General features: G+C 37.7%; 1 protein-coding gene across 5 annotated transcripts in view; it reads left to right on the forward strand.

Annotated features, from left to right (window-relative positions):
* CDH18 (cadherin 18) overlaps positions 1 to 13,773 on the forward strand; it is a 1,130,917-nt gene that overhangs the window by 1,032,895 nt on the left and 84,249 nt on the right. For all 5 annotated transcript variants that reach the window (XM_017524647.2, XM_017524646.2, XM_017524648.2 and 2 more), the window contains one exon: positions 1,566 to 1,819. In XM_017524647.2, coding sequence (XP_017380136.1) covers positions 1,566 to 1,819 — 254 coding nt within the window. The remainder of the gene's footprint in view (positions 1 to 1,565; positions 1,820 to 13,773) is intronic.

The following is a 13,773-nucleotide window of genomic DNA, read 5'->3' on the forward strand; positions in this document are numbered from 1 at the left end:
CTGGCCGAAACAGCCGTGCTGGCGACCGTGGAGCTCCTCTGCCCGGGAGTTTCCTAGTCTGTGGGCAATAAAAACGCGGCGTCCACTCACCCTCTGCGCTTTCACTGGGAGCTGCAATCCTGAGCTGTTCCTAAACGGCCATCTTGGATCCGACCTAGGTTATAATCTTAGAAGCAATTAACTCCTTGAAAAAATATGTAACCTGAAATTCATAATATTTATGTCATATATAAATGCAGTCATATTGTATATATGGTCAACTTCTGAGAATTGGTGTTTTTAAGATGTAAAGATACATACTTTTTTTTTGAAAACTGGTAAAATATTGTAGTGGCTTATCCTTATCAACATCCCTGTGACCTGAGCTTTCTAGATTCTTAATATATGGTTTGGAAATTAAATGATATTTTGCCTCTTGTGTAATCTACAAGCCCTGGAAAGGCCAATTTTCCAAGAGAATTAGGAAACAATGGGGAACTTATTATAAGTATTATAGTACTGATCATTCTGTTTACAGGATCCTGATAAAGATCCTCTTTCTAGTTAGCTATTGCTTGGTTGCTGTGAACTAAAGGTATGCTTCTTTCCTCAAAATCCATATGTTGATGTCTAATCCCCACTGTGATGTGATGGTGTTTGGAGGTGAGATCTTTAGAACATAATTAGGTAATTCAGGTGAGACCTTCATGAATGGGATGTGTCTTTGTAAGAACAAAGGAGAGATAGTTTCCTGTTATGTGAGGATACAGCAAGTAAGAGGCTGTCTGCAAACCCCAAAGAGGACCCCTGCCAGACACCAGCTCTGAAGGCATGTTGATGTTGGACTTCCCAGCCTTCAGAAGTGTGAAAAATAAATGTTGTTTAAGCCACCCAGTTTATGGTATCCTGTCATAGCAACTTGAATTGACTGTGATGTTGACCCTTAATATAGAGGAAAACACCTGAATTTCTTCACAGAGAATGATCATTTTTCTGTTCCTGCCAAGAAAATAAACTTTGAGATTGAAGCAGACTTGTGCAAAATTAGTGGGACAAATAAAAATGAAAATTTTCTAGTCTGCTGCTTCTCATAGAGCTTTAACAGGAAGACCAGCATCAGTGGATATTTCCCAGTTTAAAATGGAAGACTGGGCTCTGAATCCCCTTCACTCACCTCACCATGGGAACTTTTAACTTTTAAAACTATATCTGTTCCCCTTGGGAGCACACAGCCTTGTACATCCATCATGCTAAATACTTTCCAAATGTTTAGTTGTTATCTGAAAAAAAGCACTTCATCTTGAAAACACTACCTAGCAGTCCTCACACACTCCTATATCGGAGTTTGTATTCTTTCTATTGATGTGCCTAATACCGAATACATATTATTGCACTAAATACAAAACGTGGAGGTTCCATTTATGCTGTAGATGTTATCATTAAAATGATTTTCATAGTTTATTTTAAAAGAAAGCTAGAATGTCTTATCTCTATCTCAATTATTTCTTTCCAAAAAGGAAAAAATATAATGCATATTTGAAAAGTATGGAAATCATAATACTGGAAATCTTATTTTTTCCCCACAGCCACTGAACTACGAGAAAAAGAAGTCATATACCCTCAACATAGAAGGAGCAAATACACATCTTGATTTTCGCTTTTCTCACTTGGGTCCTTTTAAAGATGCTACCATGCTGAAGATCATTGTTGGGGATGTAGATGAACCACCACTGTTTTCCATGCCTTCCTACATCATGGAAGTCTATGAAAATGCCAAGATCGGGACCGTCGTTGGTACAGTTTTGGCACAAGACCCTGACAGTGCTAACAGCTTAGTCAGGTATGGTATGCTTCAATCGTTTAGACATTTAAAGATTTTTATTGCCTCTCACATTAATTAAACATGAATAAAATTACACTTAAAGTGTTTTCTTTCCACATTGTTTTCTATGAATATAATTAAATTTTAATATTAATTGATTTCTAACTGAGTAGCTTAGCAGATGGATTTTTGTCAGATTAAGAACATATTTACTATCTCTGTGAATGTCTTATTGACCACACATTAATTTTTCCGTTTGATTTAATGGATGTGGGCATAATTGATTGAGAAAATTGTTGTAGATCTGTTTAATCACAAACTAGAGAATCCACTGGTCCCTTAATGACAGGGAGTATAGATATAACACAAAACGTGATGAGTTGGGGATAACATGCATCTCTAACTGACTCTGGTTCCTTTGGTCAGACTAGCTGTGTGGCTTTCTCTTTATATGTAAAAGTGGAAAAATAATGTCTATGTCTTAAAGCTATTGTGAAGATGCATGAAGCAATATGCATAAAGCACCCAGCAAAGCGGCCTGTACCCAGTGGTCACTCAATAAATGCTAACTTGTCAAAGACAATATAGAATGCAAAATACTCTAAATACAAGTGTGGGAATGCTATTGTGTATACCTACTAGCTGAGTGATCTTTTACAGTCATTTATGGAATCTCAAATTCCAAATAAGTGAATACAGAATAGTAATGCTACATGCTACATAAATATGTTGATATGATTCAGTTAGATTGAAATGAATGACTTAGCACATTGCCTAGCACATAATCAGTGCTCATTAAATAACATTTTTTATTTTTAGTACATCATGCTGGAGATATAATGAAAGCTTTTTTGCATTATCAAAAATTTTTTGTGTGACTCATTTACAACAAAATCAGAAAGGTGGTATACATGTGTGAAACCCCTAAAATATCCTGTATTTAAAGGTATGGAAATTCTGTCTCTAGAAAAGTTAAAATCCTTAACAATTTTTCTGCTTTCTCCCATGAAGTCCTTGGTTTTCATTCACTTAACAAAAGCTAATATACTAAATAGCCTCCTCAGCATCTATGGAATGATTGTAAAAGTTCTGAATTTCCTTTTTCATAAGCATGATTGTTTCGAGTTAAAAACAATGCCACAGCACCCATGCATGTAGCCAAACAATTTTCTGGGCACAAGTGTATATATTCAACAATCCTACTCCATTTGCGAGTGTAGAAACTATCCTATCACACTAACAGCAAGAGCTAGATAATGCTTGAAGAAGGAGCATAAACCAAGTTACAGAAATCAATCTCCGACTGAGGAATAGAAATCAAAGGTAACACGTTTAATTGCTCAAACAGAGGAAAGCCCATTTTGCTTCAGTATTCCACAGAATGCTATGTTTTAATTATTCTTTTGACTCCAAACAGTAAGCGTAAGTTGTTTAGGTTTTTAAAAAATGTAGCACCATAAAAGAACTGTACAAATGAGGATTTCTTTACCAAAAGCAGTCAATATCTTTTGGGATTAGAGGTAGTTCAGGATATACGTTTGCTGTGAAAATATTAAATTAGCATTGACAAGATTTTTTTTGAAAATTAAATTTGATACTACTGATACTTAATGTAATTCTTAATTTAAAAAGATAGGCAGTGCAGCCACTTATGTTTATTTTTTATTATTAAAAAGCTGTACATTTTAGGAGATACATGTGAAAATTTGACACATTCATATAGTCAAATCAGGATAGTTGTGAAATTCATCACCTTAAATATGTATCATTTATTTACACTAAGAACATTCAAATCATTATCTGCTAATTGTTTTAAAAGGTACAGTTGAATGGGTGCAAATATATATTTAGATGGGAGAAATTGAATCTAGTGTTTAATAGATCAGTAGAGTGACTATAGCAATCACTTTTAGACTGTGTTTTAATCACTTGTAATGTACAATATTACAATAGTCCTCAAGATAAAGAATTCCGCATGTGCGTGCACACACGCACACACACACAGACACACACACACACAGAGACACACACACACACACACACACAGAGACACACACACAGCATCTTGACTCCCTTGGAAAAAATTATGCCTGTGGCGCAGCCAAGTTGATGTGTACAATTAAGCATCACACTGTGTTTAGAGTAATAATGGTCTGAGGGAGGTGTGTATGGAGATTGTACTCCAAACTTTCTGGAGGCAATGAGCTGAGGAAAATTAAATTGAGGCTCATAATCCAATTAGAAATTAGAGAGGTGAAGAATGAAGGAAAGAATTGTAGTTTGTTTTACATGAGGAGCTTGGGTTACCCATGGGAATAGCAAGTAATGAGATTGGAAAGATAGGTTAGATACAGGTCATAAAGAGGCTTTCTGCAATGGTAAGGTCTTTGAAATTAACCCTGGTAGCAATGCCAGTAGGGAGAGAAATGAGAGGAATTTTGAAAATTATAACCAAAATGATGACAGGAAAATTTGCATTTCAAAATAAACAATAACAACTTTTAGAATAAAGTGAAAGATCAACTATATGTGATGAAATGTAGGCCAATGGGGAGGAATTGAGGTCAAGGACAAATATGTTTTAGCATTATTCTTTTTTTTTTTTGAGACAGAGTTTGCTCTGTCACCAGGCTGAAGTGCAGTGGTGCTGTCTCAGCTCACTGCAACCTCCACCTCCCGGGTTCAAGCAATTTCCCCAGCCTCAGCCTCCTGAGCAGCTGGGACTTCAGATATGCACTGCCATGCCCAGCTGATTTTTTGTATTTTAGTAGAGATGGGGTTTCACCATGTTGGCCAGGATGGTCTTGATCTCCTGACCTCGTGATCTGCCCGCCTCAGCCTCCCAAAGTGCTGGGATTTACATGTGTGAACCACTGCACCCAGCCATTTTTTTTTTTTTTTGAGACGGAGTTTCACTCTTGTTACCCAGGCTGGAGTGCAATGGCGCGACCTCGGCTCACCGCAACCTCCGCCTCCTGGGTTCAGGCAATTCTCCTGCCTCAACCTCCTGAGTAGCTGGGATTACAGGCACGCGCCACCATGCCCAGCTAATTTTTTGTATTTTTAGTAGAGACGGGGTTTCACCATGTTGACCAGGATGGTCTCAATCTCTTGACCTCATGATCCACCCGCCTCGGCCTCCCAAAGTGCTGGGATTACAGGCTTGAGCCACTGGGCCCGGCCGCACCCAACCATTTTGTTATTCTATATGTTCCAACATATACAAAAACACCCTTTTTCACATAGGACTGTGATTCCCACGTGGGAGCAAAATCCACCCCTCACCAGGGATAGTTGGAAATGTCTGGAGACATTTCTAGCTATTACAGCTTGAGATAGTGTCTTAGTAATTTTAGACTGCTATAACAAATTACCTTTGACTGTGTGGTATAAATAGGAAACATTTATTTCTGACGGTTCTAGAGGCTGGGAAGTCCAAGATCAAAGTGCCAGCCTATCTGGTGTCTGGTGAGTGACTGCTTCCTGATTTGCAGAGAGCCCTCTTCTTCCTACATTTAACATAGTGAAGAGCAGAAAGGGAGAAAGAACGCAAACTCTTCCATTTGTTTTTATGAGAGCACACATCACATAACGAATGCTCCACCAATTTTCTCCCTTAGTTAGTTTGGCTGCTAAGAATTACCATAGTCTTGGTGGCTTATAAACAACTGAAATTTATTTCTCACAGTTCTCAAGGCTGAGAGTCTGAGATTAGGTTGCCAGAATTTTGGGGTTGTGGTAAGGACCCTCTTCTGAATTGCGGACTGCTAACGTCTCATATCCTCACTTGTTGGAAAGGTAACTAGCTCCAAGCTCTTCTTGTAAGGGCACTAATCCCATTCATGAAAGTTCCATTATCATGACCTCATCATCACCTCCAGAAGTTTGTACCTCCACATGCCAATACATTATGGATTAGGGTTTAATATACGAATTTGGGGGAGGAAGATAAAAGCATTCAGCTTATAGCAAGTAGGGTGTTACTGGTGTCTAGGGGTGGAAGTCAGGGATGGTGCTAAGCATTCTGTAACTCACAGGAGCAGCTCCTACAGAAATTGTCTGGCCCCAAGTCAATAGTGCTAAGGTTGAGAAAAGCTGACAGAGAGTAAAACAAACTGAAAGATAAATTGGCAAAACTGGAATACTAATTGTATTCATGGGAGGAAATTTTGAAAATATATTTTTCGGAGATGTGTGTCTATACATACAAATCATATACGTGAATAGTCATGTGAATGTTTCAATGTATACTTTCAATCAATTAAAATATGATGCCATTAATTGTCTCAGTAATTTGCCTATATCATTGGGAGCACTTAAGTGAACACTCACTATGAAACCTGCACTCTCCTGGTTGTTGAGAGGCAAAGATGATTGGTACATTGTTTCCAAATGCTAAGAAGGGAAGCATAAATCTATTAGCATATGCATTATTCTCTCTGCTTTGTTTTAGTTAGAGAGCTAAAATGGATGCTGCTAAAGCTGCCTTAAAATAATTAGACTCCATAGCTGCTGTTTGGGGACACAATTTACGTAATATTTATTCTTGATTTTAATAAAAATGTGTCATTCACATGGGGTCCTGGGTACAAATAGTGAATAAAAAATCAGAAAACATTAACAAAAACAAAAGGAAGCCTTCTGCTTCCACATTTCTCAGGGACCAAATGTTTTTACTAATTAAGGAAAAGCACATTGAAAACATGTACTTTGCAATGTGCCCTGAAATGCAATTAACTCCAAGTTTGTGAAGTTGGTAATGAAAGGGAGCTTGAGTTTTGCAAGCATTTGTGAAAAGCTTCCTGACTTCAGTCTTTTGTATTTTACTATAGTACATTTATACTTAAGTTGTTTGTATTTAACTATTACACTTTCATGACTTATTAGTAAGACTCTTCAGATTTCATAGAGGATATAATGTCTAGGTTTTGTCTGTTTTAACTCAAGATGTATAATTTGCAGCAATATAAAATATATGTAAAATGTAAAATGAATTATTGTTGAGTGTAATCACCATGACAAGCTATCAAATACCAGCTGTTCTTCCTTTTGTCTAACTATATATATTTTTTACCCAGTAATCATCCCCAATTACTCACCCCACCACCACTACCTTTCCCAGCCTCTGATAACCATTATTCTACTTTCTATCTCCTTGGGTTCAATTGCTTTAATTTTTAATTCCCATAAATGCATAAGAACATGTGAAGTGTGTCTTTCTGTGCCTGGTTTATTTCACTTAACATAATATCCTGCAGTTCTATCTATGTTGAAAATGAAAGGACCTTATTCTATTTTATGGATGAATTACTGTATTGTGTATATGTACCACATTTTCTTTATCCATTCACCTATTGATGGACACTTAGATTGCTTTCAAATCTTGGTTGTTGTGTGCTGCAGTGAATATAAGAGTGCAGTTATATCTTCAGCATACCGATTTCCTTTTTGGTACAGTTTGGCTGTGTCTCCACCCAAATCTCATCTTGAATTGTAGCTCCCATACTACCCACATGCTGTGGGAGGGACCTAGCGAGAACTAACTGAATCATGGGAACAGTTTCCCCCACAGTGTTCTCATAGTCGTGAATAAGTCTCACAAGATCTGATGGTTTTATAAGGGGTTTCACCTTTCACTTGGCTCTCATTCTTTCTCATCTGCCACCATGTAAAATGTGCCTTTTGCCTTCCGCCATGATTGAGAGGCCTTCCCAACTATGTGGAACTGTGAGTCCATTAAACCTCTTTTTCTTTATAAATTACCGAGTTTCAAATACGTCTTTATTAGGAGCATAACAATGAACTAATACACTTTCTTTTTCATATATACATAGCAGCAGGATTGCTGGATCATATGGTAGCTCTATGTTTAGATTTTAAGAAATGTCCAAACTGTTCTCCATAGTGGTTGTACTGATTTATATTCCCACCAACAGGATATGAGGGTTCCGTTTTCTCCACATCCTTTGTCATCATTAGTTATTGCCTATTGTTGTGATATAAGCCATTTTAATTGGCGTGAGATGATTTCTCTTTGTAGTTTTGATTGGCATTTCTCTGATGATCAATGATGTTGAGCACCTTTTTATATGTCTGTTTGATATTTGTATGTCTGCTTTTGGGAAATATCTATTCAGATCTTTTGCCCATTTTTTGATCAGATTAATGGATTTTTTTTTAAGTGATTTGAGCTCTTTACACATTCTGGTTATCAATCCCTTGTCATATGGGTAATTTGAAAATATTTTCTTTCATTCTCTGGGTTGTCTCTTCTCATTGTTGATTGTTTTCTTTGATGTGCAGAAGCTTTTTAACTTGATGTGATCCCATTTAACTAGTTTTTATTTGGTTAACCATGCTTGCACTGTATTACTCAAGAAATCTTTGTTCAGATGAATGTCCAGGAGAGTTTTCCCAATGTACCCTTTCTGAAGTTTCACAGAGTGAGTTCATAGACTTAAGTCTTTAATACATTTGAATTGATTTTTTTATATAGTGTGAGACAGGGGTCTGGTTTCAATTTCCTGTATATGGCTATCCAGTTTTCCCAGCACCACTGAAGAGTCACTTACTGGAATTTTTACAGCTGGGCTTGTTTGTGCCTGTCATTCCTGGAGACTCTTCTAAGTACTCAAAGGGGAATAACTGAGTGTTGTGCTCTAAGTCTTTGCTCATTGCAGCTATATCTGTATTAGGGGGCACTCCAATTCTAGTAATGCTGTAACTCTGCAGACTTGCGGAGGTACTGCTGTAGTGGTCTTGGGTAAAATCTAAGATAATTCCCTGGATTACTAGGCTAACACCCTTGTTCTCTTCCCTTACTTTCCCCTAAACAAATGGAGTTTCTCTGTCCATGCTGATCTGCCTGGAACTCAGCAGAGGAGTGACGTAAGCACCACTGTAGCCACCAATACCAAGACTGCACTGGGTCAGACCTAAAATTAGCATATCACTGGGTCTCACCCAAGGCCCCTGATTACTAATGCCTGGCTACTACCGATATTCCCTCCAGGCCCAGGGTTCTGCAGTTAGCAGGCAGCAAATCCAGCCAGGATTGTGTCCTTCCCTTCAGTGCTGTTAGTTCCCATGTTCCGCAGCCCAGGGCAGGTCTAGAAATGCTATCCAGGAACCACAGCTTGGATTAGGGAACCTTAGACATCTATTTGGTTCTCTACTCTACTGTGGCTGAGCTAACACCCAAACCACAAGATAAAGTTCTTCCCACTCTTCCCTCTTCTTTTCTCAAGCAGAAGGAGTTTCTTCCCCTGTAGTATCTACTGCCTAGGTACTACCCACCTTCACTTAAGGACCATGGGCTCTTTGGTTAGCTCTTAGTGAACATTGCCTGGACTCAGTCTTTTTCAGGGCAGTTAGCTTCACTCTAATGCAGGGCAGGTTTAGAAATGCTCTCCTTCAGCCAACACCTGGAATCAGGGACCCCAGGAGCTTGCTTGGTGCTCCTCCCCACTGTGGTCAAGCTGGTATCCAAGCTGCAAGACAAACTTTCCTTTATACTTTTCTTTTCCTTCCTTGAGTAGAAGGAGTCTCTCCCCATAGCCTCTAGATCTGGAAATACCCTGGGTTACACCTGAGTTTCATTCTCATCAAAAGCCCTTATGGAATGATTGTAAATCATGATGAGTAATGCCTGGCTACAGTTGATGCTTACTCAAGTTCCAAGGGATCTTTGGTAAGGAGGTCATGAAATTCACGAGGACTGGGTTCTTCCCTTCAAGGCAGCAGGTTCCCTTCTGGCCCAGGTGTGGCTGCAAATGTTGTCTGAGAACTAGGACCTCAGGATTTTGTCTGCTGCCCTATTCTACTGTGGTTGAACTTGTAACCAAGTTGCAAGATGAAGTCCTTTTCTAGTTTATAAATGAAAAACATACTTTATTTTTTATATCCACTTTTTTTCATTCAATGTTATGTCTGTGAAATTGTTCAGGTTGTTTTGCTCCCTTCTTAACCCGAAATTATCTGAATTATTTATTCTCTCTGTCTAGTGTCCTATTGCCTTGATGCATGGCACATAAGAAAAAATACCTGGTAGTGATATAAACTAACCAATGCATACAAAAAAGGATATGTGGACAATATATGCATTAGAGAAAGAGAGTATGGGTGTGGGGAGGATTCAGTGACATCATTAGAAACTGAAGGTGATCTTGATATGATATTTTTTTTTTAGTTTTTTTTTATTATTATATTTTAAGTTCTGGGGTACACATGCAGATCATGCAGGATTGTTATATGGTATGCATGCCATGGTGGTTTGCTGCATCCACCCCACATCATCTACATTAGGTATTTCTCCTAATGTTATCCCTCCTCAATCCCCTGACCCCTGCCATCCGTCCCCTACCCACCCCACACCCCAGCAGGCCCTGGTGTGTGATGTCCTCCTCCCTGTGTCCATGTGTTCTCATTGTTCAACACCCACTTGTGAGTGGGAACATGCAGTGTTTGGTTTTCTGTCCTTGTGTCAGTTTGCCGAGAATGATGGTTTCCAGCTGATGAAGTCCTTTTTACTCTTCCCTCACTTATACTCTATTGGAAGGGAGGGGTCTCTTCCAGAGCTGCAAGCTGCACTGCTTGGGGTTGCGAGTGGGAGCAGAAGCATTCCCTTGACCGCTCCATCTGGTTTCTCACTATGTTGCATGCACTCCAGGTCCACTGGCTCTAAGCACAGTACAGCACCAAGACTCACCCAGGAATTGCAGTCCTTCTGGCCCAAACTGCCTTTCAAGTTCATTCAGGACCCCAGAGTGCTTTAGCCCACTGTGGTGGGGCTAGCCAGAACACAGGTTTTGACCACTGGGTTGGATTATTTCTCTCTATCCTGTGCTGGTCTGAAGGCTCACTCCATAGGTGCAGGCTGTGTTCTGTCCCCTCTTGCTTTCTTCTGTAACAGGGAAGTTCTGAGTTGCAATGCGAAGTCTCATAATCATTGTGTTCTCTCTCTCCAAAGTGCACTGATTCTCTCTGTGCTCTGCTGCCACTAACAGGGATTGAGGGAAGGGTTGCGTAAGCGATTCAAGATTGTCTTTCCTATACTCTTCAGTGCCCATTCATTAATATAATGTTAGTATCAAGTACTATGATCAGTCACCTAATTTTCACTCCTTATGAAGGTGTTTTGTGGAAAGCTCTTTAATTCAGTGTTCCTGCAGGGTTGACGATCATCGTAGGGTTCTATACGAACATCTTGCTCTATCTTCTTCTCTGATCATCACCTTTTTGAAAAAATAAAATTAGAAGCTGGCTGTTTATCAGCAGTGAAGTCTTTCATTTAAACAGGCTACAATCATTTGCTCATAAATTGCAAATAGAATTCAGGAATTTCACAGATTAGCTACTGAGAGTTGAGCAATCTCATGCTGAAACCAAGAAGCTGGAAAGCTTTTGGAAATGTGACCATATATCACATGACTATTAAATAGTTGCCCATCATTGTCTTCTATCTGTTGGCCATGGACTTTATATATCATTCCATAAAATGTTTTACAACGCTGATGCTGTCTGAATTAATGATTTCATACTACAGGTGAAAAAACTGAAGTTCAAAAAAGTAATTAATTTGATTCTGTTTACAGAGTGGTAACATGACATTCAGAATGCAAACCCAATTTGGCTTTACTCTGAAATCTTTGTTTTTGTAACCCAATATGCTCCCTCTTATATACTATAGCGAATAAAAAATGAAAAAAAAAAACAAAGAAAATGACTGCATTTAAAAAATCAAATATCAAAAATTAGAAACAAATGTATCTTATATTTGCTCAGAGAGCCATTAATCAAATGCCACTACCTGGGGCCTTCCCCTTTATGGGTTTACTCCACATGTTTGAAAAGGGGATGCTAAAAACTGGCAAGTCTTTTTTAATTTTAGCATCTTAGTAATAAACTTGTTACTAATTTTATAGTTTCTCCGTATTATACTTCAAGATGTATATTACTTGAGTTAGTATCAAAAGAAGAGTTTCTGAATCAACATTCCTCATATGATTAAAAGCTTTAGCAGTTGAATTTATGTGAATGAGTATATGCCCCATCTTTCCTTCTTTTGCATCTTGATTTATAACCTGAATTTATCTATACATTTACTTCTTGCTGAGAATTTGAATGTTTCTTTGTGTAATAACTTTAAAGCAATAAATATTTTGCATAATTGTTTCAAATGCTTATGATGACACTATTAAATACACTATAGCCCAAATGTATTGTGATCATATTGGAAACTCTTAGCCGGATTTAAAAATATTATAAGGCCTTTTGGCAAAGTTCAAGAGGAAAAGTGAAAAGAAATTATTAAGAGTTTGAATGCAGGATTTAAACTTTTGAAAAGAAAGATGAAAAATAACCAGTAAATATGTTTCAAAATGTGTTCATGTTAAGGGTATCTAACATACAATAACTTTTTTTCTATAGAGCATATTTAGTTATAAAATTTTACCTGACTGATAATATAAAATTATGTCAATGTTTCCTTCATGGGCAGTCCTCAATATACCATCAACAATTCAGCCATTGTGTTCTGATCTAAAGAAAACAGTCCATTACGGATATTTAATGCAAATCAAATAGAGACAGAATGCCAACTCATGCTTAAAACCAAAATTCTTTGTCTATAACCTGTGTTTTGAAATTGTATACATATTGCTGATATTAGAACACTGAGATTGATTAATGATTTTGTTGTTCAATGTCATAACGACACGATACTTGAGAACAGAAGGAGGCATAAAGATGACTAAGACAACTCTATTCTTTCATAGATGAATGTATCTGTAGACTCTGAAGGCTAAATGATCCAAAAGCACACAGCTGAAAATATTATCTGATATAAAATGATTTTTTCCATAGGCCAAACTTAATTATAACAAATTTAGTCATACAACTACAGTTTTTCTGTTTTGGCCTACTTAAAAAATATATCAATAGGTTTTTGGGAACAGGTGGTGTTTGGTTATATTAATAAGTTATTTAGTGGTGTTTTCTGATATTTTGGTGCACCCATCACCCAAGCAGTATACACTGAACTCAATGTGTACTCTTCATACCTTGCCCTCATACCCTTTCCTCTAACTCCCCAAAGTCCCTTGTATCATTCTTATGCCTTTGCATTCTCATAGCTTAACTCCCACTAATGAGTGAGAACATACAATGTTAGGTTTTCCGTTCCTGCGTTACTACACTTAGAATGATAGTCTCCAATTCCATGCAGACTGCTCTGAATGCCGTTATTTCATTCATTTTTATGGCTATTATCCTATGGTATATTTATACCACCTTTTCTTTAGCCACACATTGATGGATGGGCATGTGGGCTGGTTCCATATATTTGCCATTACGAATTATGCTGCTATAAATATACCTGTGCAGATATCATTTTTGTATAACGACTTTACTTCCTATGGATAGATACCCAGGAATGGGATTGCTGTTTCAAATGACAGATCTGCTTCTAGTGCTTTAAAGAATCTCCACACTGTTTCCCTTAGTGGTTATACTAGTTTTCCCTCCCACCAACAATGAAAAAATGCTCTCATTTCAACACATCCATGCCAACATCTATTATTTTATTTTTCGATTATTATAGCCATTCTTGCAGGAGTGAGGTGGTATCACGTTTTGATTTTGATTTGCATTTCACTAATAATTAGTGATGTTGCATTTTTATATGTGTATTGGCCATTTGAAGATCTTTTTTTGAGAATTGTCTATTCATGTCCTTAGCCCACTTTTTGATGAGACTTTTTTTCTTGATGATTTGTTTAGGTTTCTTGTAGATTCTGGAAATTCGTCCTTTATCAGAGGTATAGATTGTGAAGATTTTTACCCACTGTGTGGGTTGTCTGTTTAAGCTACTGATTATTTCTTTTACTCAGCAGAAGCTTTTTACTTTAATTAAGTCCCATCTGTTTTTGTTGTGTTTGCTTTTGGAAGTCTTTGCTTTCATGAAGTCTTTGTCT

This window comes from Cebus imitator, unplaced genomic scaffold, assembly GCF_001604975.1.
Source record: "Cebus imitator isolate Cc_AM_T3 unplaced genomic scaffold, Cebus_imitator-1.0 Scaffold35, whole genome shotgun sequence".
Classification (NCBI taxonomy): domain Eukaryota; kingdom Metazoa; phylum Chordata; class Mammalia; order Primates; family Cebidae; genus Cebus; species Cebus imitator.